This window comes from Capsella rubella, unplaced genomic scaffold (assembly GCF_000375325.1).
Source record: "Capsella rubella cultivar Monte Gargano unplaced genomic scaffold, Caprub1_0 scaffold_2, whole genome shotgun sequence".
NCBI lineage: Eukaryota > Viridiplantae > Streptophyta > Magnoliopsida > Brassicales > Brassicaceae > Capsella > Capsella rubella.
In genome coordinates this window covers 13,451,239-13,477,675 of record NW_006238922.1, presented here as the reverse complement: position 1 = coordinate 13,477,675, position 26,437 = coordinate 13,451,239, and the positions used below count along the sequence as shown (strand labels likewise).

The following is a 26,437-nucleotide window of genomic DNA, read 5'->3' as shown; positions in this document are numbered from 1 at the left end:
AATCATATTTTAAAATACTAAAGAGAAGGAAAATTGTTATTATATATTTACAGTTTACTCCATTGCTTGAGAGCGCAAACAATCTCACGTTATAAGCACGTCGCTAACTCGCTAATCAAATCAGCCAATTATTATGGCTTGATTCCTTCTATCTCAAGTCAACTGGACTAAGTCTCTATGTTTTACTTAGATTCCTTGTATCATAAGTCTGATGGAACTTGCACACAAACTAGTTTTTATCTCATTATCTTCAAAACTGCTTACATTTATTTATTCATTCTAAATAGACAAAAATTATATAAAAAAATTCAACTATCCTTGTTTCAGTGTTAATATATACAGAATTATATATAAAAGATTATAATATTCCAACTAATCAAGCTAGTTATACTTTTCGAACACAAAAATAGTTTTATATTCCTTGCTATATAAAAAGATATCAACATTTTTAAACACCACTTGTTGATGTTCATACTACAACCAAAAAAATAAAAAACACATTGTTCAATTTAATACTAGAGTTTAGTTATTCCATTGATTAAGGTCTATTATTACCAATGACAACTAAGACTACACAGAGAGAATCTTGATACTTAATAATTAGCGAAAATAACACCCATTATCAATGACAACTAATACTACAGAGAGCATGTAGACGATGAAGGCTATCCAAATAATCATACTTCAAAGAAAAAGAAAACAAAAAAAAGTCAAGAATTACTTCATAAGATTTCATACATACTTAACCATGTTCACTAAAATCCACAAACTAATTTTGGGTGAAAGAAGAATCTCGAATCAGTCAACACACCATACTTAGCATATAAACGGAGCATTCACAAAACGGTCATTACAGTACAATCCCGGTCTCTGAGTAAACTTCTGTTTCTTTAGAATCTCTCTCACCCTCAATACCATTTCCTTGTTCGTAATCTTATCTTTATTAGTCTCCGACAAAACCATTTGGACAGCGTTACTAAACGCTCCAAATGCTTCTCCTCTCTTCTTAACATCTGCTGATGTCTCATCTGTTTGACATCCACTCAACAGAATCCCTCGGTCTGGATACAATCCGTTACCTGATCCTCCTCCGTAAATCTCACGATCGCTCTCCACTTGTGCCTGCATTGCGGTTTTCACGTAGTGTTCATCGTTCAGCTTCTCTTCTATATACCTTCGAGCACTTTCTTCGATTTGACAAAGTAACGTACTTTGATCATTACCTTCCCTTAGCTTGGTGAGAATCACTTTCATGAACTTCTTTATCTTCGGGCTCGAATCTTCACCAAAGGCATCGAAAAGGGTCGGTCTGATTTTCCCAATCTCGATACTGTCTTGTCCAGTCTGTTGTTTGAGAAGTGCGATAAACCTCTCCAACGGCAGATACCTTGATTTGACGACTCCATCTCTCTCTCCTACTTCTTCGAGCTCTTGCGTTTCTAGGTGAGAACTTCCAATTCCAAAAAACGCAAGCAATTTCACAAAAACGCCATGCAAACAGTTCCACATCTCGAATCCCAAAGAGGAAACTTGTGGTTCTCGATCTGGCTTCGCCGTGGTACTCTCTCCGATCTGTTCCTTAGCTTCGTCGATGAGTCCGCCGCTGTGACAAGAGTCTGATACGATCGTTATCTGACATCCCTCCGGAACTTGTTCCACTAAATCCCTGAAATCATCATCTGCAACAAAACAACGTCGATATCAACAAAACAATTAAAAATAAAAAAAAGATCCCACTTATTTCTATCAAAACGAGATTGCTCTGCTTTCACACTCTGTTTTTCTTCATACCAAGAAACCATCCCATAAAAATACTAGTTACTGAATCTACTTACCAGGGATTGGGTTTAAGTCGGAAGGAACGATACACTCATCAAAACCTGTATCATCCTCTTCCCCTGTTTCCGGTGGGACTCTTGTACCGTGTCCACTGTAATGAACGAATAACACGTCACCGGATTTTGCTGGCCTTATGAGCTCAGACAAAGCCTGGCGGATGTTCTTTCCGGTGGGTTGAGTGTAAGATTCGTCGGTGTCGATCAGCACCGTGATGTCTTCCTCAGCGAATCCGAACCGCTCAAGGAGGCACTTATGCATCCGACGGACGTCGTTGACGCAGCCTTGTAGCTCCTCCGTGGTGCCTGGATAGTTGATTCCTATCAACAATGCTCTCTTAGCCATTCTTGCAACCTTCAAGACTTCTTTCTTGGATAAAAACTCCCACTGGATCTAAATTGTTCTTCGTCGAGATTTGTGATCAAAACTGTATCATTAAATATAAAAACTCCCACTGGAGTACTAAACATTATTGGGTCAATGTTAGTGGACTAACTTTATGTTTCTCTAAATTTATGACATTGCTGGCACGTGAACATTGTGGACTATTTAATTTTAAAACATTAAACAAAAACGCCGTCTGTGGGGATCGAACCCACGGCCACGTGGTTAAAAGCCACGCGCTCTACCACTGAGCTAAGACGGCTGGACAATAAACCTTTTCGTAATTACTTATTAAAAAGAGTATTAATCACCGTGCGTGTTAAGGTTCTTCTATAATTTAGTCTTTCAAGAAGTAGACTGCAGTCATATATCACATCGCTAACAGGTATACAGATGAGACTGAATAGAAGAACTGCATGTACTTGTAGTAAACTCATCAAGTTTGCAAAAGTACCTAAGTTATGACGTCTCCAACTTATCAAGCTTGGGTTATACACACTTTTTTCGTTCTTCTTGTCATAGCTTATATACACACTTATAGAAAACAGATAATGAACGCTGTCCACTTCAAAATAAATCTTACAAAAAACAATATATAAATCACACAAATACATGTTCAACACCAAATGCTGTAAAAGATAAGTACAAACATGCATGACAGTTATTTTTCAACATATGAATGACGCATTCACGTAACTATCACCACAGTAAAGCCCCGGTCGTTGAGGATATCTTTGTTTCTCAAGGAGCTTCCTGGACTTCAAAACCAGATCTTTGTAACTGATCTTGCCCTTCGTCTCAGCAAGTATGGTATGTATGGAATTAGTGAATGCTCCAAAAGCTTTGTCTTTGGAGCCTACATCTGCAGAAAACTGATCAGTCTGGCACCCACTAAGTAGAATACCGTTGTTCCGAAGCTCCCCATTACATGCCCCTGCGTAGACCTCTTTCTTGTTCCCTACTTGTGTTTCGATCGCGGGTTTTAAAAACTCTTCATCATTCAGCTTCTCCGTCAGAAAGTCTCTTGCTAGCTTCCCAATATTTTCCAACATTAAACCCTCACCAATACTATCTTGCAAGTTGCTGAGGATCACCTTCATGAACTTCTTCACTTTTGGGGATGCATCCTCTCCAAACACATCAAAAAGCGTTGCCCTAATATTCCCCACTTCGATATCATCTTTTCCTGTAGCCCGCTTCAGCATATTGATTGAAGTCTCCAGTGGCAGAAATCTGTTTCTGGCATTATTGATTCCGTTTTCACCATCAGTCTTGGTAGATGTTTCTTTTTTTACTACACCTTTGGAACTAAGAAGACGTCTAAAGGGGCATTTGAATTCTTTCTTGGGCTTCTTTTTAAAGCTCTCTCCTATTTGCTCTTTGGTTGAGTCGATGAGGCCACCACTATGACAAGAGTCAGAGACGAACGTAAAGGAGCAGCCTTTGGGCACCTTATCCACAATTTCCCTGATATCATCATCTGAGAATATATAGCACCAACCATTATGACACTCAACAAATTAGATGAAAATGAAATGAACAAATCTGTGATAAAATGAAATTACCGGTGATGTAATTGTGATCGGAGGGAACAATACACTCGTCAAACTCAGTGTCATCGTCTTCACCGGTCTCCGGCGGCAACCTCGTACCGTGTCCACTGTAATGAACAAAGAGGACGTCACCAGATTTTGCTGAGTCAACCAGATCCGAAAACGCCCGTCGAATGTTCTTGCCAGTAGGTTGGATTTTAGACTTGTCAGTATCAATCAGCTCGGTGATGTTCTCCTCCGAGAATCCAAACAGTTGGACAAGTGATTTGTGCGTCCGCGTAACGTCATTGATACAACCCCGTAGCTCTCCTTCAGTTCCAGGATAATTGATCCCTATCAAGATTGCTTTCTTCACCATTGAATAAACTTCTCTGCTTTTGGGTTGTCAATTGTTTGGACAAGGATGATAAAAGTCTCCGACACTCGGAAACGCCTTTCAATATGATGAGCTGTGTCTGTGAATCATAACCATGGTGTGGCTGCTTTATTTATATCAAGTTTTAAGCACGTGCATGAGTAATTGATTTATTTGTAATTATTGTCACTCAAAATGCTGTCAAAAATATAACATTATTGGGTGCTGTTGTTGGACCATCTCGATAAGTCCCAGGATGATTAATTGATGAATTATCGATATCCTCATTCAAATATTGGTAGCCGCGCTGTAATCGGCGAAAACATGTGGGTGATTAGTTGATCTTTAATTCAAATCTTAAATAATAAATACACCTCTACAAGGCACAAGCTAAAGCTATTATATATTCTTTCTCGAGATGATTTATTGATTGTATAAACTAAAATTCTATGCTGGTGGACAAGTACTCTGGGAAAAAGAAACTCTCAAGACTTTTTAACTTTTAATTTCAAAACTAAAACTAAACTCGCTTTGTTCAAAAAAGAACAAAAAAAAAAAAAACTAAACTCGCCGTCTGTGGGGATCGAACCCACGGCCACGTGGTTAAAAGCCACGCGCTCTACCACTGAGCTAAGACGGCTGAGCAATTGAGTACTCGTAATAAGCGGTAAAAAAAACAAAAACCTAAGCAGGTATCGTTAAAGCCCAGCATGAGGCCTGCTATTGGCCAATTAACAACGACGTCGTTCTAATAACACGACGTATGAGAGAACTATGTAGAAGTATAAACACGCCTGGGGGTTTTCGCCAACATAAGCATTTTCTTTCTTTCGCCCTACCGGAGCTTGTCATCTTCCTTTCTCACCCATAAATCGCCGGAGAAATCGAACTTTAGGTATATAGCCACGGTTGTTTTCTGATATTAGGGCACGAAAATATGCCCTTGTTTATGCCAGACGATGAGCTGGCGCGGCTATCTAGCGACGCCGCGTCGGTGGTTGCCGAGAGAGCCGACGAGTACATACGCAAGATATACGCCGAGTTGGATAGTGTACGTGCTAAGGCTGATGCTGCTTCCATCACAGCGGAGCAGACGTGTTCGCTTCTCGAGCAGAAGTACCTCTCGCTATCTCAGGATTTCTCTTCCCTCGAATCTCAGAACGCCAAGCTTCAGTCTGATTTCGACGATCGTTTAGCTGAGCTTGCCCAGTCTCAAGCGCAGAAGCACCAGCTTCATTTGCAATCGGTGCGTCGAGTGTGTTTTTGTTTGTTTGTTTTTGGAATCCCTAATTGTTAGACTGATCTTTTGGTTTTGATGCAGATTGAGAAGGATGGAGAGGTAGAGAGGGTGACGACGCAGATGTCAGAGCTTCATAAGTCTAAGAGGCAACTGATGGAGTTATTGGAGCAGAAAGATGCCGAGATTAGTGAGAAGAATTCCACTATCAAGAGCTACTTAGATAAAATTGTGAGTGCTCCCCTATTTTGTTACCACTTTTATATTTTTCAACCGTCTAATCCTAATTCTTGTTCCATCTCTCAGGTTAAGCTGACGGACTCTAGTTCAGAGAAGGAGGCCCGACTAGCTGAAGCCAGCGCAGAATTGGCACGCTCCCAGGCTATGTGCAGTCGTCTATCCCAGGTCAGATTATTGTGGCCTGCTTTTGCATTTGGAATTCTATATATATATATATATATATATTATACTTATTATCCTTTTTTAGGCCAAAATAGTTTGTTATCTTGGCAATTCGGATGAGTTATAGTTGATTTACCTTAATTTTTACAGCGTCATGTATTAATATATGATCCTCTTACAATGTTTTTGACATATGGTTTCTCATGGAAACAGGAGAAAGAACTCACGGAAAGGCATGCCAAATGGCTAGATGAGGAGTTGACAGCCAAAGTCGAGAGTTACGCTGAACTCCGTAGAAGGCATTCTGATCTTGAAGCTGAAATGTCAGCAAAGCTTGTAGATGTAAGGCCAATATTCTAGTATATTCCAATACTTCTTTCTATTTACTTTTCTTAAGTGCAGTTCAGTTACTTTAATGTCATTCAATTTTCTTTCAGGTTGAAAAAAATTACAATGAGTGTTCTAGTTCCTTAAATTGGCATAAGGAAAGATTGAGAGAGCTCGAAACAAATATTAGTTCATTACAAGAGGTAATACGGCTCATAATACTTGTCTTCCCATATCTTATCTTGCTCTAGGAGATTTACTTGTTTTTCTTTGTATCTAAAGGACCTCAGCTCTTGCAAGGACGCAGCAACAACCACTGAAGAGCAATACAATGCTGAACTTTGCACTGTGAGTTTTCAAATATTGAAAATTTCAAACATTTAACCTCTTTTCATCATTTCTAGCTTACTGGAGAGCTAATTACATATGTCATATATATGTTATTAAGGCATTTCATAGTTTCCAAAATAAAAATTCATAGGTGTTGTTTTTTCCAATCTAACCCACAAGCTGTTATATAGGCGAACAAGCTTGTTGAGCTGTACAAGGAAAGTTCAGAGGAGTGGTCTAGAAAGGCTGGCGATCTTGAAGGTGTTATTAAGGCCTTAGAGGTAAGTTTGCCATTACTAATCTGAGCATATGGTTCTAACTTTTGTGTTACCATGTCACCCTGTTAAGTTGAAATTATGACTATGCAGGAACGCTTGAGCCAAGTCGAGAGTGGTTACAAAGAGAAACTTGAGAAAGAGGTGTCTACAAAACAGCTGTTAGAGAAGGTATTATGACCCTTAGTAAATTGCTTTATCAATTACACTGAAGGTGTTGTGTGTAGACCCAATTGCTAGTATAATATTTTTATATTCTTTGATTGTTTTCTTTGATTGTTTTCTAAAAGTTATAAGTTGATTCGGCTTTCAGATTTTAAGAGAAGTAAAATTTTCTGTGATCTCAAAAATTTCTTATTTTTGTTTTGAGAATTCTATCTTTGATTTTTTTGCAAAGTGGGTTTCTATGGTTTACCTTTTGGATCTACATGGTATTTCCTCTCTGCATTTTTAAATTTATTTTCTAATGAGATAGTTAATTTTCTTCTCTGCAACATCAGGAGAATGAAGATCTTAAACAAAAACTTGAGAAGTGTGAAACAGAAATTGAGAAAAGTAGGAAAGTAGATGAGCTGAATCTGATACCTTTCAGCAGTTTCACCAGGTATGCCTCTGCTTTCTGAGAACATGAATCATAGATAAAGCATTTCTTGTACTTGTTGTATATTCGCCACTCAGATTTGCTACAATTGCTCACCAAATCGAGAAAAAAATGATATTGTTTGCTTCAAGAGATCCGCTTTACAGACAGCTTATATTGTTTGCAAATTATGTTGATCACCTCTTACCCAAATGTAGGTCTTTTGACAATACAGAAGTCACCAAGCCTTTTTTTTTTTTATAATAATTCCTAGCTTTGGCTAGAAATTTACATAGTTTGAAACTTCTTATGGGTTTACAGTGAAGTTATTTTGAAAGAATATTTGCTCTGTCGAACTAGATTTTAGTCGTGCTCAAATATTGTAGTATTTTGATTGTTCTAGTGTGCGCGTAACATATTAAATTCTCACATCTTTCTCCTGACATACCTTTGGTCCAGACGAGGTGATGATTCTGGGACCAGCAACATGATAGAGGAAAGCCAGGCAGTAATTTCAAAGATTCCTTCTGGTGTGTCAGGAACTGCACTAGCAGCTTCACTCTTACGTGATGGATGGAGTGTTAGTTTTAGTCTTAGTATTTTCCTCCAGTTTAATGTTTTCTTAACTCTCTTGGTGGTGTATATATCCCTCTTTTTATCTTGTAGCTTGCCAAAATTTATGAGAAGTATCAAGAGGCTGTTGATGCCTTGAGGCATGAACAATTAGGTCGAAAGGAAGCTGAGATGATACTTCAACGGGTATGATTTACTTATTGTGTTATTACCAGGTCGTTGTTTAAAAATTTAGATGCTAATAGTCCGCTTTTGTTTTGTCTATATTTCTATTTGTTTCACTAGTAATCTTCAACCACAGTTCACTAATAACTTGAACATAACATTTTTATTTTCTTTAACATACTCTTGATATCCTGCTTTGTAGGTATTATCTGAACTAGAAGAGAAAGCCGGATTTATCCAAGAAGAAAGAGGTACGATTCAATTCTGTGCTTATAGAGCCATATTTTTTATTCTCACGAAGTTTTCTTTTTTTTTTCTAACCGATATGTATGATGCAAGCTGTTTTCATTCCCAGGGGAGTATGAGAGGATGGTTGAAGCGTATTGTGTAGTTAATCAAAAACTTCAGGATTCTGTGTCTGAACAATCAAAGATGGAGAAGTTCATTATGGAGCTGAAGGTACATGGCGTTATCATAGTGGTTGTTCAAAATGCGTTCTTGTGCTGTTCTTATACATTTATCTGATTGATAGGCTGACTTGAGGAGACGAGAACGTGAAAACACACTATTGCAGAAAGATATTGCTGACTTACAAAAACAGGTAATTTGACGATCTAATCGTTGCTGCCCACCCTATTTTTGGTAGTCTTCAGTTTCTTAACTAACATGACTTGCAATATTAATAATTGAGCTTTTATCTCAATGATGTACACCTGGTTTGTTGCTTGCGTAATCAATACTTTGTGTTTTCCACTATTTAGGTGACGCTACTCCTCAAGGAGTGTCGTGATGTCCAACTTCGATGTGGAGCTGCCAGGGATGATGATGACGAAGATTATCCTCTGCTATCTGATGTTGAGATGGATATGGAATCGGAAGCTGATAAAATCATCTCAGAGCATCTTGTAAGTTTGTTTCTTTATTTCAGTGTCATGTTTGTGTTAGAATTTACTTTGTAAAATAAGTTCTGGATGATTAATGCTTGTCCTCATGTTTGGATGAATTTCAGTTAAAGTTCAGAGATATAAATGGATTAGTTGAGCAGAATGTTAAACTGAGAAGTCTTGTTCGTAGTCTTTCAGAGCAGATTGAAAGTAGGGAAATGGAGCTGAAGGTAAGAAGGATTCTTTATGCATAGTTTCTGTAGTACAATGTGAAGTTTTAAAAGAATTTTTGGAATGTCAGGAGAAGTTTGAGATAGACCTGAAGAATAAGACTGATGAAGCTTCTGCCAAGGTAGTTATCGTGCTAAAAAGAGCTGAAGAGCAGGGACAGATGATTGAATCTCTGCACACATCTGTAAGTATTACCCTTCAAATCTTTTCTCTATTGCAGCACTTGGTAGATTGATGTTGAATTTCTTTTCCATGATTGATGTTGTAGATTTTGTTCTTTTTCAGGTTGCAATGTATAAGCGATTATATGAAGAGGAACAGAAACTTCATTCATCTGATTCTCGTTCTTCAGAGTTGTCTCCAGGTTCTACTTCTATGCATCATTATGATTTTACTGCACTACGTATTCTTAAATACCCTCAATTATTGACTTCGTGGATATGTTAAACTAAATGAGGTTTCAGTTTTATCTTTGAACTAAGCCATTCCAAAATTTTACCTCCGATGTCATATAGGTTTATTCGGAATGTAAGAAATCTTTGACTATAGTCATGCGATTCGTAAATGAAAACAAAAAGTTAGCTTGTTATAATTTTCTTAGTTATGAAAAGTTAGGTCGGAAAGCATCTGCATTTGGAACAGCTACCAAAGTTTGGTTTTTTTTTTTTTTTTCCGCATATCTCAGTTGTCACTTTAGCAGTATTTAAGATTAATGCTGTATGCACAAATTTGAAGTGGCTTTTCAAGCATAATCTGCTGTTCTGGAAATCTTATCTTGTTTCCTTAACTAAAGAGGCTTTGCAGGCTGTTACATGCGCTGCTCATAATATCGAATACATAGTTTCAGTCGCACACTTGCTTTAGCATGGCTGACAGAGATGTATTTTTGTAGCTGTAGTGCCAGGAAGGAAGAAATTTTTACATCTTCTCGAGGATTCAGACGTATGACAGATTGCTAAATCTTTCATTCCTCTTCTTTGTTGTCCTCTTTTTAGCGTATCAATGTAGTTGTTTGGGACTTAACTTATTGACTGGATTGCTTGTTCCAGGAAGCTACTAAAAAAGCCCAAGAAAAAGCTTTTGAACGCATCCGAAGTCTAGAAGAAGATTTTGCAAAAGCTAGGTATATATTATCATCCTCTTGTCTTTTATATTTCACGTTCTGGATTATTTATTAGTTTTTGAGTATTATAAGCTAGGGTACCGCTGAACATGTAGCACATTTTCTAACCCAGACTATTCAAGCAAAGGAAATAAAGTGTGGAAATAGTAGTGTCTTAGAAGTTTAGTGTGATACATGTTTGCACATGCAGGTGGATTGCTGAATATACTATCTGAGCTTACGTGTTTGCAATATCAGTCTATCCTATTATAAGTTACATGAAGTATGATCATACATCTTGATACACAGTGAAACAACACGAACAATGATTATATTTAATGTAGCAATATATCCATGAAACTCAAACTTTAGCTATTGATCTTTGTCATTGTTTCCTGTAGACTTCTTTTACTGTGTCAGAATATGATCAGCTGTGGTGTTTTTCATCTTTCTCCTTTGGATTTTAGGAGTGAGATAATTGCAGTAAGGTCTGAACGAGATAAGTTGGCCATGGAGGCAAATTTTGCTAGGGAAAAACTTGAAGGCATCATGAAAGAATCTGAACACAAGGTGATCTTTGTCATAAATTCATATTATCAGCAGCTTGTGCGGATTGTGCTTTCTTCGAACTTTTCACCTTATATGTGTTTATTTTAGAGAGAAGAAATGAACGGCGTTTTGGCAAGAAACATTGAGTTCACACAGTTAATCATTGACCACCAGCGAAAATTGCGCGAGAGTTCCGAGTCTCTGCACGCAGCGGAAGAGATTTCCAGAAAATTGTCTATGGAGGTGTACATCCATCACGCTGCTTAATTTAGGATTTCTTTGATTCAATACTAACAGTCATCTATAGGTCTCGGTTCTCAAACAAGAAAAAGAGGTGTTATCAAATGCTGAAAAAAGAGCTTCTGATGAAGTTTCTGCTCTATCTCAGAGAGTTTACCGTCTTCAGGTTGGATACATGAGAGTATTGCAAATTCCATCTTAAGCTGTGTGTACATTATTTTTTTTCTGACCTGTTTTTCTGCAGGCTACCTTGGATACTCTACAAAGTACAGAGGAAGTTCGTGAGGTAAGAAAATCACCTTTGATTATAGTTTACTAATTCTAGGCTGGAAGGGGATACCGATTAATAAATGATATAACTTTACCAAAATACAGGAAGCAAGAGCTGCCGAGAGAAGGAAACAAGAGGAGCATATTAAGCAACTTGAGGTCTGTTGCATATTTGATGATTCTTTTGCTGCTACATTCTTTAAGTTCCTTCAAAATTATCATGTAGATGAGTTAACTTGAGGTCTATAGTATATTTGATAATTCTTTTGCTCTCATATTCTTTTAAGTTTCTTCAAAATTATCATGCACACGAGTAGAAGTTAACTGATTTTTTGGACGGTATTTTCACAGAGAGAATGGGCTGAAGCTAAGAAAGAATTGCAAGAAGAAAGGAGCAATGCGCGGAATATTACTTCGGACCGCAATCAAACTTTGAACAATGCTGTAATGCAGGTAGAAGAATTGGGAAAAGAATTGGCCAATTCCTTGAAGGCTGTCTCAGTAGCAGAGTCCAGGGCTTCTGTGGCTGAGGTACTTTTTTAAGTCTATTTTACATTTCTTAATAACTTAGATTCTTTAACACACGAAGCAATTCCATACTGCATCGAGGTGCTGCACATCACCAGCATCTGTTCGCATTTACTCTTGATGGCTCCTAGGTTGCATACCATAATAGTAATAGCTTTCTCAGGGTGACATTTCCTGGATTGCCATTCTTATGGTGGTGATCTTGTGAAGTGAGTCTTTTGGTATTACTTCTTGTGAATAGGCCCAAGCCATTTTCCAGAAAATCACTACATTGTCATTCCACTTTATTCACATATGGCATGATCATTTTGGCTGATTATTACTTTACCTGTGTAAAATTAGGCTAGACTTTCTGATTTGGAGAAGAAGATAAAATCGTCAGATCCTAAGGTAAATGTTTATGATTTTTCTAATCCTGGGATGTCGGGTTAACTGCGAACAGCAGAGTCCTGGATGGAATTTGCTATTACTAGCTTGTAATGATTTTCCTGTTCTCACTTTTAGGTTCTTGATATGGACAATGGTAGAATCATTTCTCTTTCGGATAATGAGGTCAGTAAAGTACTATATTTTTTTTGCAAATTTAGATTATGAGATGTGATTTAAGTTCCTGGTTGCAATCTGTTTGTAAAAAGACTGCTCATGTTTTTATTTCTAGAAGTTGTACATGTGATTCATGCAGGATTTAGGATCTGCAGTAGGCATTACCAAGCTTGATGAATATTATCATGTAGATTTGAGGCTTTTGTTTAAGCCATTGTTTGAGTTTACCTTTTACTTGTGGCTGGCATAGCAATCCAATATTTGTTTGTGTAAGGTGGTCTGTTAATATCTTTCTGGCTTTGATGGTTTTTTACTTTAGATGTCCGTCGAATTGCGTAGCGCTAAGGAAGAAATCGAGAAATTGAGGGGCGATGTAGAATCTAGCAAAAGCCACATGCTCCAGGTACGTCTTGTATTGGCTAAGTTAGTTTTGATTTCAATGTGACCGGGAACTGACCTTGCGAACCATCTTGCAGTATAAAAGTATAGCTCAGGTGAATGAAACTGCGTTAAAGCAGATGGAATCTGCCCATGAGAACTTCAGACTTGAGGTATTGGTGATTATGTTTGGATGAAACAAAAATCACTTATGAATATGCAACTATTCACTGTGGTAGAATTAGATATGCTGTAGGTTTTATTTTACACCTGATGCCTGTTTGTAGGCTGAAAAGAGACAAAAATCGTTGGAAGCAGATCTTGTTGCTCTTCGGGAGAGGGTGTCAGAACTTGAAAACGACTGTATACAAAAGTCAGAGCAACTAGCCACTGCTACTGCAGGAAAAGAAGATGCTCTTGTATCAGCATCGGCTGAAATTGCAAGTCTGAGAGAAGAAAGCTTGGTTAAAAAGTAAATATTCTATTATGTAGAGCAAGTATCTTCTTTATCTCGCGAAACATAGGCTCATGTTCGTTCTTAAATTGACGTTTTGCAATTGACTGCAGTTCCCAAATGGAAGCAATGAATATCCAAATGTCCACTTTGAAGAATGACTTGGAGATAGAACATGAGAAATGGCGTGTTGCTCAGAGAAATTATGAAAGACAGGTTGGTTAAAGCTCTCTATTACAAGAAATATTTGACCATCATGCATATTCACGTTGACATTGGTTTTTATTGGATGGTTCGAGGAACTTACAAGATGTTTTTATTATTCATCCTGTTTTTCCATTTCATGAAATAGTGGTCTTCTGAGAAATCTATTTTTCTTAATTGAGTTTTATTCCGCATGAAATGGTTGTTAGTTAGGTTCTTCATAACTTATGGTCTTACTGCTATCTATCTTATTGTTTCCTACTTCTTTTATGGAGTACAGGTTATTCTGCAGTCTGAAACTATTCAGGAGCTTACAAAAACATCACAGGCTTTAGCAGCCCTTCAAGAGGAGGCATCTGAACTACGTAAACTAGCTGATGCCCGGGGAATTGAAATTGTAACTTCTACCATTCATCAAAATTAGCATTTCAAATCTTCCTATAATTATAGCTGATTTGTGACACTTCGGATCAATTTTCTTGGTATTTATCAGTCTGAGCTTAATGCCAAGTGGAGTGAAGAGAAATTGATGCTAGAGCAGCAAAAGAATTTGGCTGAGAAAAAGTATCATGAACTTAATGAACAGGTGGGCACCGCTGCCAATCTTTTACGTTTTAGCTTATATTTGAGCAGCCTTATTGTTTTCTATACATGAAAATAGCATCTCTAGTTGATTATCTATTTGGCGTTATCTAATGTGTCAAGCAATAGTGTTTACCATTTCTTTATGGGTCAACAATGCTTACTCCTGCATGTGGTCCTACTACAAGTACTCACTTATCAGTTACTCTCTACATCAGAACAAAATACTTCATAGCAGACTTGAGGCTAAGCACCTTAACTCGGCTGAGAAGGACAGCCGATCTGGAAAAACATCATCTGGAAGCACTGACACAGATCAACTTGAAGATTCGGGTTTTCAAAGTGTAGTTAACTACCTACGCAGAACAAAAGAAATAGTAAGAGAATTCTTTGTAGGATTGCTTATTCTTTCTTTCTTCCCCTTCTTTATACGGTAGGGTTATCTAAGTCATGTGGTTATTTTTTGACAGGCTGAAACAGAGATCTCGCTAATGAGACAGGAGAAACTTCGGTTGCAGTCGCAAGTAAGTTGTTGTCTCTAATCTTATGCTTTATTTGGCTACCATATCCTTGGTCAGCAAAAACCCTTCTCAATACACGTGCACATGCTAAGCGAAAGCCTCCTCTATTTTTACAAAGTTTTGGCTGCGGTATGATTTTTTTGTTTTTGTTGCTGCAACTTGTCTTTTTCTAGCTTGAGAGTGCCTTGAAGATGGCAGAATCTGCCCGGGGATCACTTAATGCTGAGCGCGCCAGTATAAGAGCCTCATTGTTGACTGAGGATGGAATCAAATCTCTTCAGCTTCAGGTAATGTTGGTGTGATTCGATATCTGATACATATGAACTAATGATCTTTTCTGCTTCAGTTCCTCTTAGTTGAGTTCTTATTTTTTCTTGCCAAAGTCAGTATTTTCATCTTGGAATTAGTCTTTTGGATTCCTGAAGTATTGGTTGGTGGGAACTATTTTCATTTTCTGACTTCAAAGCTCTCCTTGCAGGTTAGTGAGATGAACTTGCTCCGTGAAAGCAACATGCAACTCAGGGAGGAAAATAAACACAATTTTGATGAATGTCAGGTTCGTTATGAAACCTTCACGTAGATTTCTTTTCCTTTATGTCACTTGAATGCATGAACTACGTTCCATCACCGAGTTCTGTTAGTTGTGTTAGAAAAAGCTAATAATTTTTTTAAACATCAGAGATTGCGTGAGGTAGCTCAAAAGGCTAGGATGGAATCAGAAAATTTTGAAAATCTCCTAAAGAAAAAGCAAACAGAGTTGGACTTGTGTATGAAAGAGATGGAAAGGCTAAGGATGGAGACAGATCTTCAAAAGAAGAGGGTTGATGAGGCGAGTCATTATAAACTTCTTTGTCATATATTATGGGCTCATATTTACAATTACTTTTTGTTACTGGTTTAAATTACAATTCTTTCTTTGTGAAGTTGCGGGAGACATATAGAAACATTGATGTTGCTGATTACAATCGCCTCAAAGATGAAGTGCGGCAACTAGAGGTATGCCTATAAAGATAATATGTCGTGTTGAAATTTCTGCTATAATGAGATTTTTTCCAAGGTAGTGCACGGATATGATATCCCAAAGCTCAATATATTTGTTTCTTGAATTTAGTTACATTGTTAATGCATGATTTTGTTACAACCGTCTGCTGAAGGTCGTTAGTTCTTGCCCATAGATCCAACTGGTTAAAGAACATTATTTATCTATTTGATATAGGTATGGTCAATGAAACTTGTGTGGAATGCCTTTTGAGAGAGCATGTCTTCTAGTTTTGGGACTACATCTAAGTTAAAACCAACCATACAAATCCAGACCTTTGACGTTGATTTACATAGTCACATTATTAAATCGTCAAACACATAGAATTCTAGTGTACGACAATTGTCATTTTGGCTTATGAAAATTTCTGATAATAGTATTTGTTAATAGTGTTTGAGTTATGCAAATGTTTATATAATTTGTTGAATTTGACTTCTTAGCCGTCCCACTGTGCTTTTCCATTAAGTTCTCATATCCGTTTTCATGCCATAATATGGCTTTTAGGAGAAAATGAAAGCAAAAGATGTTCATGTTGAAGATTTCAAGAAACTTCTGTTAGAGAAGCAGAACAAGATATCTCTATTGGAGAAGGAGCTGACAAACTGCAAAAAAGATCTGAGTGAGAGGGAGAAGAGGTTAGATGATGCTCAACAAGCACAGGTAGAATTTAGAACTATCTCGCTGTGTGCATTTTAATTTTACATGCAGAAGTAGCACTATCCCATGTAGATATATTCATCTGTCTCTGTTACTTTTTGTTAGGCTACTATGCATTCAGAATTCAATAAGCAGAAACAAGAGATGGAAAAGTACAAGAAAGTTTATTTTTCTTTTAACGCGAGCAAGGTTCGAAATCTTTATTTTTTTTGTTTTTTGTTAACTTCTTCTATATGTTTTCTCGTTATCATAGCCAGTTTTTATTATGTCATTTAGAGAAAATACGAAAAAGAGAAGGAGGATTTAAACAAAGTAAACCAGTCACTCTCTAAACAGTTGGACGAAGTCAAAGAGGGTAACTATTTATTCTTTCTTTTTTAAATCCGATCCCACAAGTTTTTATAGGTATCTGCTCATGTTTTCTATTGCTGCCGAAAGCTGGAAAGAGAACAACAACTGATGCTATGGTGGAGCAGGCTGTTAAGGAGAGAGAGGAAAAAGAACATAGAATTCAGGTATTAAAAATTTGGTATATGTGAAATTTCTGCTTAGTTTTGCTCCCTCATTTTTGCTTATTATTTTTTGTGTGTTTCTGTGTATTCTTAAACACATGTGAAATTTCTGCAGCTTATGGATAAGTATGTTCATACACTGAAAGACGAGGTGAAGAAAAAAACCGAAGATTTGAAGAAAAAAGATGAGGAGTTAACTAAAGAGAGAACAGAACGCATGTCTGTTGAAAAAGAAGTTGGAGATTCCTTGACCAAAATTAAAAAGGTTTGGTTCTTTCGACAGCCTCACTTGTGTGTCTCTTGTAACTCAATTCTTGTAGGAATCTTTGGAATATTCACTTTGAAAAACCTTAACCCAATGTTCCCTATCATATTATTTTCTCAGGAGAAACTAAAAGTGGACGAAGAGCTTTCTAAGCTCGAGAGGTATCAGACAGCATTGGCCCATCTATCCGAAGAACTGGAAAAATTGAAGCAAGCGGATGGCAATCTTCCTGAGGTAACAGGTTTAATGTCTATATATATATGCGTTTAATTTTTGATTATTTTCCCAGTTTGTTTTAAACACTTTTGTTTTTATATAGGGTACTGCAGTTGTCCAGGTTCTATCTGGAAGCATATTGAGTGACAAAGCTGCCGCTTACGTGTCTGCTGTAGAGTACTTTGAACGCATGGCTCGTTCTATTGCCATCAATTCTCAAGTCAGCACTAAGCCTACTGATATGGTGACTGAACCTTCCTCTGGCACTCCTGCTGCTGGTAATCTAAAAGCACACCCAAAAGACTCCAAATTGTAATATTTTTTCATCTCTGTGTAAAGTGACAAAATTAATCTTTGGTGCAGTTGACTCTTCGGCCATGGCGAGAGCCCCTTCTTCAACACCTTTAAAAGCTCCAGTGGCAACTACCCCGCAGCCACCCAAAGTAGCGTCAGACAACAAAGAAAAGAGATCGGCGTTGCAGAAACCAAGCACTGAGGTCCGTAGACCAGGTAGTAGTAAGCGGATTATTCGTCCTCAACTTGTTAAACCCGAGGAATCTTCCCAAATTGATATTGATATGCCAGAAGCTGAGGGAGCTGGTGATGATGGAAAACAATTAGCAGCCCATGAAACAGAGAGCCAAGTGAGCACATCTGTACGACCTGTCCGTAAACGCCAGGCTGATTCGTTGGTTTCTGAGCCACAACTAGAGAGTCTGACTCAAGGAGAAACTAGTTCTGAGGTTGTGCCACCTGCGACGAAAAAGGCAAAAGGATCTGAGTCAAAAGCTGATGCTTTCGAAGGTGAAAACCTTGCAAAAGAGCCAGCAATAGAAGAATTGTTGGATGCTACTACTGCCGCTGATGCTGACAATGAAGAAACAGAAGCCGAGAATGCAGAGGAGAAAATGGAGGATTCTGTGGAAGGACAACAAGAAAACGAAGCTGAAATGCAGGATAAAGCTGATGAACCTGTGGAAGAAAATCCAACTGAGACAGAAACCACCCCCACTGAAGAAGAGTCTAGGTATCAGACCGAACAAGAGAACCAAGAGCTTCTTACAGATATGGAATCCGATAAAGAGGAAGGAGAGCTCGATCTAGATACACTTGAAGATCTGGATGAGGTTACTGATATAGCAAACATGATGAGGAGTCCAGAGAAAGACGAATTGCAGCCTGAGCCGCTAGCTACACCCACACAGTCACCGACTAGGATGGAGACAGCAATGGAAGAAGCTGAAACATCCATTGAGACACCGCTTGAAGATGATAAGACTGAGGAAGGAGGTGATACAGCTGAAGAAGCCTCTGATAAACCTAACAATGCTAATGATCAACAAGAAGTTCCAGAGACTGTTCTCAAGCCAGACACCACAGCAGCTACAACCTCCCATGTATCTATGACTCCACCCTCTTCCTCTACTCAAGCTTCTGCAATTACTTCAAGCGGAGCTCCACCCACTTCCTCTACTCAAGCTTCTGCTATTACTTCAAGCGGTGCTCCAGAAACAGAAGAAACCAAAAGAGCCGCATCACCAGGTGGTGGAAGTTCACCAACAATTGTGAAACTATCTGAAAGAGCAATAGAGAATGCAAAAAAAAGACAAGCTAGAATAGTCAATCTTGCAGGAACCTCTCGAGCTCCTATTCCAGCCATCAGAGGTCGCGGTCGAACTGTAAACCTTCGAGGAGCCGGCCGATTGCTGCCTCGTGGTGGTCGAGCACCACGTGGTGGGCGTGGACAATCCCCGAGCCCGCCATGATTTTTGTTGGGTATGTTTTTTTTTGGTAAGGGAGATTTTTGTTGGGTATGTTTGATCAATTAGACTTCAAAACAGGCTCCTTGGAGAGAGAATTTACAACGATAGAGAACGCATTTCATGTCTAAACCTCTTTTCATTGTCCCTCGATTTTCTTATTTCACTATATAAAATCAAACTCTATAAATTGTCAATGATTGCAGATTGCAAAACATATCATAAACGCAAACCCACAATACCGAAAAAGGAGAAGAAAAACACAAACATTACAGGATACAACAAAACAATAGAACACGAACACGCACTTGCTTGTTATAAAATCAAAGAACTCCGAAACAATCGGACGGTTTATATTGATTCTTAAAAAAACCAAACCAAAAACCCTACAGGTTCTTCTAGTTAGTTCACAGTCTCAGTTATATCTGTGTTACCCTCTTCGGCTGGATTAGATATCTCCATTGTTTTGAAATCAGCAACCAAATCTTCTTTCTTCTGTAATCAAAGACATAAGATAAATTCTCGTAAGAATACATAGAAATGGAGAGTATGATTGGGAGATTATAAAGAGGAGAAAGCTAGGACCTTTAATACGGGAGGGAACCTTAGCTTCTTCTGTACCATAACCTTCTCTCTGTTTTCATAAAAATCGAAATCATCTAATATAGATGTCTTTGCTGCATAGGTCTTGAAGATGTTCAACACTTCATTTCCTTGGGGCAACCTCACCTATATGATGACAATTGAGTATCAGATGACTTGTTGACAATAATTCACTTTACTTGACTTGAGCCTCTACAAAATAATTTTACCTCTTGTGTGTCTCTGCTATTGGTTACAGGCTTGTTCTCATTGTTCTCAAGTATTATATGTCGTAATTGCGGGTTTGGAACATCTTTGATCATGTGCCACTTGACTGGAAAATAGCCAGTCCACTTATCTTGTTGCCAAAACTCCATGCTTTTCTCATAATCCACTCGCCCAACCATTTCAGCAACACCGCAGAATTGGCCACTTGCATTCACCTGAATCCAATAAAACCGATCAGAGACCAAGGAGATGTTGCAAAAATGAATACCCCGGTTAATCGCCAAAAATGCATACCGAGAAGAATAGGAAAACCGGGCACTTCACATTTTTCTCTGCAATCTTCTTCTGAGATTCTTGATATGCACTGTCTAACTTCTTGTTCCCATTGAGAGTACTAGACCAGACATTGTACTTGATGCTCTTGTGTATGTCGTCTTCGCTATAAGATTTTATCACAAAAAACATTGCTTCCTCGTATTTGGTCTGAAAGCTAGGGAGGTTATACTGATCCCTTACGATAACAGAACCAACACCTTTGCTTCTTTCATTCCCTTGAGCATCCAACGAACAAGACTCACATTCTCCATCGGTAATATGATCGTGACCACTTGATAAGTTGCTCGTGCTATTCCCATTTTCTCTGTTCCTTGCTTTCGCCTTGTCCGTTTCATCACGGTTTAAGGATCCAGACTTTTTCTTCACCGGGTCCATTGGGTATGCGAAGCCACCTTTTTCTTGATTATGCAGAGGGGGTGGAGCATAGCTGTTCTGTAACGCCTATATAACACCAAAGGAAAAGGATCAGTAAAATATTCTCGGGAATGTGAAAGAGAGAAGAATTAAAGAGGAGGAAGGTTACTTTTCGCGGTGTTTTGGGACGATCTCCCATGGTGTGACCGGGGAAGGGGTTCTTGCTCCTTGAGTAATAATTGTTATGGTTATGACTTGAAGAAGATATGTTCTGTTTCAAGGGTTGGTGGGTATTTGAAGCAACGCCATACACATACTTGTCACCAACAGGGTCCCATAGATAGGTGGGGGATGAAACATCTCCATAACCAAACTGGTTCTGATAATAACCCTGAGCTGCATACATGGGCGAATGAAGCGCCTGACTCGATACACCAACAGGACTTATAGGCATATAAGTTTGGCTAGCATCATAAGATTGAAACCCTGGCATCATGTAGATCAAAGATCCATTTTCCCCTTGCATAACCTTTAGAAATCAAGATCAAGAAACTGGTCAATATCAAAAATGGTCAACGACTTATCTGAGTAATTTCTCTCGAGACGAGGAAGTTTTGATTACCGGGTACTGAACATCTGTTCCATAACCGTAGTATCCGTTATCCTTTGCTTCTCCAACTGAACCATCAAGACCTGAAGTAAAAACACAAGTACAGTAATTGAGAATCATGAACATTCATATTAAGAGGGATAGGTGCGTAAAAGAAAGAAGCAAAATTAACCTGGATAGTAGAATCCATAGTAGCCACCATAAGGACAAGGCAGGCCTTGATATGTCTCAAGAGTTTCATAATATGGCTCCGATTGATTCCTTTTCTCTTTTGCAGAAACCTTTTTAGCGTTGAAACACAAAAAGTAGAGACATATTGTTAAATCATCCTTAAGACCACCAAAACAAAATCAATTCATATATAAATAAAATTAAGAGAGAAGAAAGAGAATCTGAATGAATTTACGTACCATGGAAGTGGTGGAAGCAGAGACCTTAGCAAGAGGATCCACTCTAAGATTCTTCACCATATCTGAAACCTAAAAAACAAAATAAGAAGAAATGAAGGGAGAAACCAATCAATACACAAGAAAGAAATATGTATGAGTAGAGTAGACAGAAACATAAGAAAGTCTATTAATGCCTTTTTTTATTTTCTTATCGATGTGAAGAGACAGGTTTGAAACGTGAACTGATGTCTGAATATTTAGTCGTACCGATAAAAACTAACAACTAGGCGTAAACATACATGTAAAAAAAAAAAAAAAAAAAAAAAAAACATACATGTTCTTATAAATATTACTGAAGATAAGACATATGAGTCTAATCACAAGAAACAGAGCACTATACACTTATATACACACACACTTTCATAGAGGGTTCAGATAAAGGTCAAACGCAAAAGTTAAATAAAAGAGTTGTAAGAAGAAGATAGGCTAAACTAGACACGTGTGGGCGTGGGAAAGAGAGAGAGTACATTTACGAGGATATTTTGGAACATCAGAAGTCATCAAAGAAGAAGAAGAAGAAGAAATAAAAAAGATGAAAAAATCAAAACACAGAAGAAGAAAGAAAAAAAGCTGTAGAAATCTTTTTACCAAGGAGAAGGCATCAGCAAAAGCATATATTTAATTTTAATGTTTTGTAAACAAAAGTACAGATACGGAACAGAGAAAAACAGAGAGAGAGAGAAGAAATGGTAAATGGCTTACGAAGAAGAAGAAGAAGAGTTTAGCAAAAAAAAAAAAGAAGAAGAAGAAAGAAGAAAGAAGAACAGAGAGTTTTTTATTTTATTTTTCCACCTTTTTGTTTCTCTCTTTTGCAATCCTTCCTTCTTGTTTTTTATGGATTTTAGTTGCAAATATATATAATAGAAATAAATAAAAAAGAGGTTGAGAAGAAGTGCAGATGGAGGGTAGAGAATGGTCCACGTCAAGGATTCTTGTCATGAACGAAGAGTGACCGTTGGATTAAGAGACAAATGCAAAAAAAAAAAAAAAAAAAACATCTTGCCAACTTTTCCATATGGAGAATCTATTCTTACATAACTCTCATCTCTTCAAAGTGCTTCTTCCAGAAAAGTAATTAAAATTTGAATAAAAGAAAGAATCTTTATTTAGCATTAACTAACTCAATTTTTATTCTAATATATATTTCTATATGAATTTTAATATTCTATGTTAAAAATAATAAAAGGTAGGACCGGTTCTCATGGTCGGACATACACAAATAAAAGCATAGAATATTATTATTGGAAACAGTTGAAAAAAAATATATTTGACGCTGTCTCTCTCCACGTATGTATACTTGAGTCCGATCAACACCACAAAAATCATACAGTATAAGAATAAAACATACAAAGAAAAAAAAGAGAGAGCTATTTTTCTTTTATTAATCGATGAGTTTTAAACTTTTTACAAGCTACTTTTTAAAAAGTTTTCTCAACAATATATGTATACATAAAAGTTTTCTCAACCATATATGTAAACAAATATAATCAATTGCTTAATGTGTAAAACAAAATTAGATATATTCTTTGAGGAGAAAAGAGATGAACAATTCCTATACGCTACTACAGTTTGTTAAATTATTGTATAAAAGATTGGAGATTGAGATCTCATACTAATTGATGATATTTGATATGCTTCCATTATTGCAATCTGAGAGTTTTTTTTCTTTCTTTTGGAAAAAAAAACAATTTGTATCATTAGAGGTGGTAAGTGGCCCATTCATTTGTATACACATTTACATCTCTAAATGTATATTTCTTCTATGCTCCCCACACCAAACAAAATCCAGATCTAAATAACTCATCATACAAATCTGGTCCATAAGTTTTATGAACGAACACAAAGTATATTGCAATCTCTCTCTCTCTCTATTAGATTGGGACTAATAAATTTAGCATCACCTTACATAACTTTTTTTTTTTTTGTTTGTTTCTTCTCTTCTCCATTACTACTATTATATATCCAAAGTAGATATTGCTTCGGGATCAAGTATGTGTATGTGTATATGTCAACACCACCACATAAGAATAAGCCAAATTTATTCAAAGAAGAAAGAAAAACAAAACCATAAGAAACTATTTAATTCAATAATCTTAAATTTGTGGAGCGTAAGAGAATTACAAGCTGCCACGTTTTCTCATTGCCGTGGCCTGAACGTGTCTGCTTCACATCTACTAAGTACATATATATATATATATCTGATTTTTCTTTCTTTTTTAGATTTTCTTTTTATGTTATTAAATTTCTGTTGTTGTATGTGATAACCTATGTATTAATAATAAGTTTATAAGATTGCATCTAATGGTATAATGATTGTAATGAACTAATCTTAGTTCTTCTAATTTGTTGACTTTTGCATCGATAATAATGTAGAACAACAAACTTGGGTGTTCATCATTTTTTATTTCTAACATTCGTATGCAAATATTATAAAAAGAGAACAAATATTTTGACAATCCTGTAATTTATTGAATGTGAATGTATATTGTAGTGAACTAAACTATTGAGGCCTCTTTACTGTTTGAAAAGAAAAGCCCATTTAACTCCCCAAATCTTCTTACAAAGAGTAATCAAACAGTGAAGCATTACATGGGTGCGGTATCAGTGAGTACAGGAACTGGATTCAAAGCTTATCGAGGGTGGCTTTGAGATGTGGTTGGAGATGGTTCGTGGTTGTACTCATATGAACCACATACGATAGCTTTCCATCGACCAATCCAAATTCTCTACTTATCTCCTTCACCTGGATTTGAGCAAAATCTCATTCAGTAAAATAAAAATAAAAAGTTGCGTTTAGTAACTATGAAATGAATCATTTTTTGAACCTTGGATGCGTTTCCCACAAGATCACTCTTGAGTGTGATAGATTGCTCATCTACATTGTATGTTCCTTTCTGAGATCAGAATCAGAGACAACATCAGTTATAAATGAGTATGTGGGTTACAGGAATTTGTAAGAAGGGGGGCAAATTGGGTATTTACCTGGACTTCGACGAGACCTGTGCTCTGAGCTATGACGACTTCGATGGAACCATCTGGCTTTGGACGAAAGTAGCCACTCTCCGCGTGCATGGGAGCTCCTGATTCCAACTTCCATGTCTTCTGCGTATACGCTATCACGGGCTACACAAACAACAGGTTCGAACAAGGACGCTAAGCAAATTCGACTCTCTCTCTCTCTCTCTCTCTCTCTCTCTCTCAGAGCTCAATTAGCTTGGATCTCGATCAAGGAAAAGTCAAAACGCGATCTGATCGCTTACCTTGCCGGAATGTGAGAAACGGAGCTCTTCGCCGTAGCGGAAGGAAGGTATGGTTGGATATAAACCTTCGCCTTGTCCCCTCCAAGTCCCCAAGAGATACGACAGCGGCGCAACGAAAGGGTGCAGCGGCGGCGCTTGTATCGGATTCATCGCCGGAAACTGCAACTTTCTCTGGACTGATACTCGCGTGATGATGATGATTGATGACCGGAGAATAATACTTATTAAATTATGCGGAAGCAGGCCCAATAATATAACGTAGGCTAAGTGCTGGGCCTAATTTTTCCATAAAAAAAAAATACTATATTCCCTCGTGGGTATTTATTTACTTCTCTCAACTATTGTACTTAATCATTGAATTAATAATCTTTCATCTAATAAAATGTTAAACACTCTAGAAAAATATAATCTGATTGAGAAGCGGTGGATTCCTTGACAATCAAAAACTAAATTATTGCTTTTGAAAACAAATACAGATAAGAGCTTTCTAAAGATTACTTACTAGTTAGGGGTAATTAATCATGTTTGTGTTATATAATGTTTACTCAAATGATAATCCAAGCTAGGAATTTATATATATTGCACTGAAGCATTGACATATAAAACAATGTGATATGATTTTGTAAGTGTATACTGATTGGTAAGAAAACAAAAAAAAAAAAACAAAAAAAAAAGAAGAGAGAAATGAATGAAGTTTCTTGGTTGGAGAAAATGAAGGGGACATCACAATTTCCTTTGTCTTGGAAATTCTCAAGACCATTTCATCCCTCCACCTTCTCCACTTTCTTTGGAACTCATAAGATACTTTTTCTCCATCCGTTTCTTTTCCTCTCTTTTCTTAATTAATCACTTTCTTTTTTTCCCCCTAATTTCCACCTTCTTTCTCTATTCCTTCTAGATAGACAACTCTTCTCTTCATCCAAAATCCAAAACAAAATTTGAACAGAAATAAAAAGAAATACACACACGATAATAAATCTGAAAACGAAGCAGATATAGAACGATTTTTGTTTTTCTTTGTAAAAATTGCTTCAAATCCTATGGCTTCCGAAATTTTCAGACATGGAAGGTAAAACTGCTGCAATCTTTCTGCTCCATTTTTGTTGTTTTTAACTGGAAAAAAAAATACAATAAGAAAATAAAAAGAATATACGTACGCTTCCTCGACGTGCAGACCAATTCATAGTCACAAGGGCTATAACATTCGTGACAACAAGTAATGTCCCAATCTGGATGTTAAGGAACTCAAAAGTACACATTATTGACCCTTTCTTTCTAACCAAAAGGCTTCTCAATCTTTCTGCATTTAATAAACAGGTTTCTTTGATCTGGGAGACTCGCCGTGCTTTCTCGCTGGCCATGTTAACCAAGCCTGGAAAGAAACTGGTTGACTCCTCAGAGGTATGCTCTGTATACGAGTCTATTGAAGTTTGTATATATGATCTACTTGTAGTTTGAGATCTTTTTTTTCCTTTTTTTTTTTTTTTTCTGGTTCTTGTGCAGTCAAGTCACCATGTCTCGTCCTTGGGCCACAAAGAATCAGCTAACCACACAACAAATTCGAATTATCCACCGCTAGATATCGTCCATCAAACTCCACAACCACGCAAAGAGATGCAGAAGCCATTGTTTGATCATAAGAAGATGGAGAGTCTTATTAAACCGG

The 26,437-nt window shown here is 37.3% G+C and overlaps 6 protein-coding genes and 2 non-coding genes across 13 annotated transcripts in view; 2 read left to right on the top strand and 6 right to left on the bottom strand.

Moving 5' to 3' along the window:
- Window positions 1-693: 693 nt before the first annotated feature.
- LOC17896600 (metacaspase-7) lies at window positions 694-2,181 on the bottom strand. The gene is made up of 2 exons (XM_006302285.2): window positions 1,836-2,181; window positions 694-1,679 (listed from the first exon to the last, which is right to left on the bottom strand). The coding sequence occupies exons 1-2, from the start codon at window positions 2,179-2,181 to the stop codon at window positions 817-819; spliced, it is 1,209 nt and encodes a 402-aa protein (XP_006302347.1). The 3' UTR covers window positions 694-816.
- A 229-nt stretch (window positions 2,182-2,410) lies between these two features.
- On the bottom strand, window positions 2,411-2,482 carry TRNAK-UUU. Its single transcript has one exon. It is a non-coding gene; the product is annotated as a tRNA-Lys (tRNA).
- Window positions 2,483-2,843: 361 nt separating this feature from the next.
- On the bottom strand, window positions 2,844-4,131 carry LOC17894832 (metacaspase-5). Its single transcript, XM_006302322.2, has 2 exons — window positions 3,786-4,131; window positions 2,844-3,700 (listed from the first exon to the last, which is right to left on the bottom strand). Exons 1-2 carry the CDS (start codon window positions 4,129-4,131, stop codon window positions 2,889-2,891), a joined length of 1,158 nt encoding a protein of 385 aa, XP_006302384.1. The 3' UTR covers window positions 2,844-2,888.
- Window positions 4,132-4,696: 565 nt separating this feature from the next.
- On the bottom strand, window positions 4,697-4,768 carry TRNAK-UUU. The gene has a single exon. It is a non-coding gene; the product is annotated as a tRNA-Lys (tRNA).
- Window positions 4,769-4,974: 206 nt separating this feature from the next.
- Window positions 4,975-19,149, top strand: LOC17895533 (nuclear-pore anchor). Its single transcript, XM_006301635.2, has 48 exons — window positions 4,975-5,374; window positions 5,450-5,596; window positions 5,672-5,770; window positions 5,981-6,109; window positions 6,205-6,297; window positions 6,377-6,442; window positions 6,616-6,705; window positions 6,793-6,870; window positions 7,200-7,303; window positions 7,739-7,859; window positions 7,946-8,038; window positions 8,220-8,268; window positions 8,373-8,476; window positions 8,550-8,618; window positions 8,779-8,922; window positions 9,027-9,131; window positions 9,203-9,316; window positions 9,418-9,496; window positions 10,025-10,074; window positions 10,182-10,255; window positions 10,702-10,804; window positions 10,892-11,026; window positions 11,091-11,189; window positions 11,268-11,309; window positions 11,399-11,452; window positions 11,645-11,824; window positions 12,164-12,211; window positions 12,326-12,373; window positions 12,684-12,767; window positions 12,841-12,915; window positions 13,030-13,214; window positions 13,310-13,412; window positions 13,681-13,797; window positions 13,894-13,986; window positions 14,201-14,359; window positions 14,453-14,506; window positions 14,677-14,790; window positions 14,982-15,059; window positions 15,183-15,332; window positions 15,428-15,499; window positions 16,047-16,202; window positions 16,305-16,388; window positions 16,476-16,554; window positions 16,638-16,714; window positions 16,827-16,976; window positions 17,097-17,210; window positions 17,296-17,470; window positions 17,556-19,149. The coding sequence occupies exons 1-48, from the start codon at window positions 5,066-5,068 to the stop codon at window positions 18,956-18,958; spliced, it is 6,348 nt and encodes a 2,115-aa protein (XP_006301697.1). The 5' UTR covers window positions 4,975-5,065; the 3' UTR covers window positions 18,959-19,149.
- On the bottom strand, window positions 19,141-22,322 carry LOC17895821 (YTH domain-containing family protein 2). Of its 6 annotated transcripts, none has more exons than XM_023787292.1 (9): window positions 22,304-22,322; window positions 21,473-21,541; window positions 21,235-21,343; window positions 21,075-21,145; window positions 20,622-20,981; window positions 20,057-20,539; window positions 19,765-19,977; window positions 19,538-19,681; window positions 19,141-19,447 (listed from the first exon to the last, which is right to left on the bottom strand). In XM_023787292.1, exons 2-9 carry the CDS (start codon window positions 21,530-21,532, stop codon window positions 19,355-19,357), a joined length of 1,533 nt encoding a protein of 510 aa, XP_023643060.1. In that variant the 5' UTR covers window positions 21,533-21,541; window positions 22,304-22,322; the 3' UTR covers window positions 19,141-19,354. The 6 variants fall into 6 exon arrangements, with proteins under 6 accessions (XP_023643060.1, XP_023643061.1, XP_023643059.1 ...); XM_023787293.1 differs by lacking the exon at window positions 22,304-22,322 and adding an exon at window positions 22,214-22,233; XM_023787291.1 differs by lacking the exon at window positions 22,304-22,322 and adding an exon at window positions 22,100-22,201.
- A 1,634-nt stretch (window positions 22,323-23,956) lies between these two features.
- LOC17895843 (UPF0678 fatty acid-binding protein-like protein At1g79260) lies at window positions 23,957-25,066 on the bottom strand. The gene is made up of 4 exons (XM_006302877.2): window positions 24,772-25,066; window positions 24,494-24,634; window positions 24,337-24,405; window positions 23,957-24,254 (listed from the first exon to the last, which is right to left on the bottom strand). Exons 1-4 carry the CDS (start codon window positions 24,919-24,921, stop codon window positions 24,135-24,137), a joined length of 480 nt encoding a protein of 159 aa, XP_006302939.1. The 5' UTR covers window positions 24,922-25,066; the 3' UTR covers window positions 23,957-24,134.
- Window positions 25,067-25,929: 863 nt separating this feature from the next.
- LOC17896067 (serine/threonine-protein kinase AGC1-7) overlaps window positions 25,930-26,437 on the top strand; it is a 1,703-nt gene continuing 1,195 nt past the window's right edge. Inside the window, exons 1-2 of the mRNA XM_006301813.2 lie at window positions 25,930-26,172; window positions 26,275-26,423. Of these exons, the coding sequence (XP_006301875.2) occupies window positions 26,005-26,172; window positions 26,275-26,423 (317 nt within the window). The 5' untranslated portion in view covers window positions 25,930-26,004. The remainder of the gene's footprint in view (window positions 26,173-26,274; window positions 26,424-26,437) is intronic.

Coding starts and splice junctions, on each gene's coding strand:
- LOC17896600 (XM_006302285.2), bottom strand. CDS start 2,181: ATGGCTAAGAGAGCATTGTTGATAGGAATCAACTATCCAGGCACCACG. Junction 1,680..1,835: donor CGACTTAAACCCAATCCCTG/GTAAGTAGATTC, acceptor GTTTTGTTGCAG/ATGATGATTTCAGGGATTTA.
- LOC17894832 (XM_006302322.2), bottom strand. CDS start 4,131: ATGGTGAAGAAAGCAATCTTGATAGGGATCAATTATCCTGGAACTGAA. Junction 3,701..3,785: donor CGATCACAATTACATCACCG/GTAATTTCATTT, acceptor ATATATTCTCAG/ATGATGATATCAGGGAAATT.
- LOC17895533 (XM_006301635.2), top strand. CDS start 5,066: ATGCCCTTGTTTATGCCAGACGATGAGCTGGCGCGGCTATCTAGCGAC. Junction 8,923..9,026: donor AAATCATCTCAGAGCATCTT/GTAAGTTTGTTT, acceptor GATGAATTTCAG/TTAAAGTTCAGAGATATAAA. Junction 16,977..17,096: donor CCTTGACCAAAATTAAAAAG/GTTTGGTTCTTT, acceptor TTATTTTCTCAG/GAGAAACTAAAAGTGGACGA.
- LOC17895821 (XM_023787288.1), bottom strand. CDS start 22,002: ATGTTCCAAAATATCCTCGTAAAT. Junction 21,542..21,978: donor TCCAAAATATCCTCGTAAAT/GTACTCTCTCTC, acceptor TTTGTTTTTTAG/GTTTCAGATATGGTGAAGAA. Junction 21,146..21,234: donor CTATGGATTCTACTATCCAG/GTTAATTTTGCT, acceptor TTTTTACTTCAG/GTCTTGATGGTTCAGTTGGA.
- LOC17895843 (XM_006302877.2), bottom strand. CDS start 24,921: ATGAATCCGATACAAGCGCCGCCGCTGCACCCTTTCGTTGCGCCGCTG. Junction 24,635..24,771: donor GTTTCTCACATTCCGGCAAG/GTAAGCGATCAG, acceptor TTGTTTGTGTAG/CCCGTGATAGCGTATACGCA. Junction 24,255..24,336: donor TTGTGGGAAACGCATCCAAG/GTTCAAAAAATG, acceptor GCTCAAATCCAG/GTGAAGGAGATAAGTAGAGA.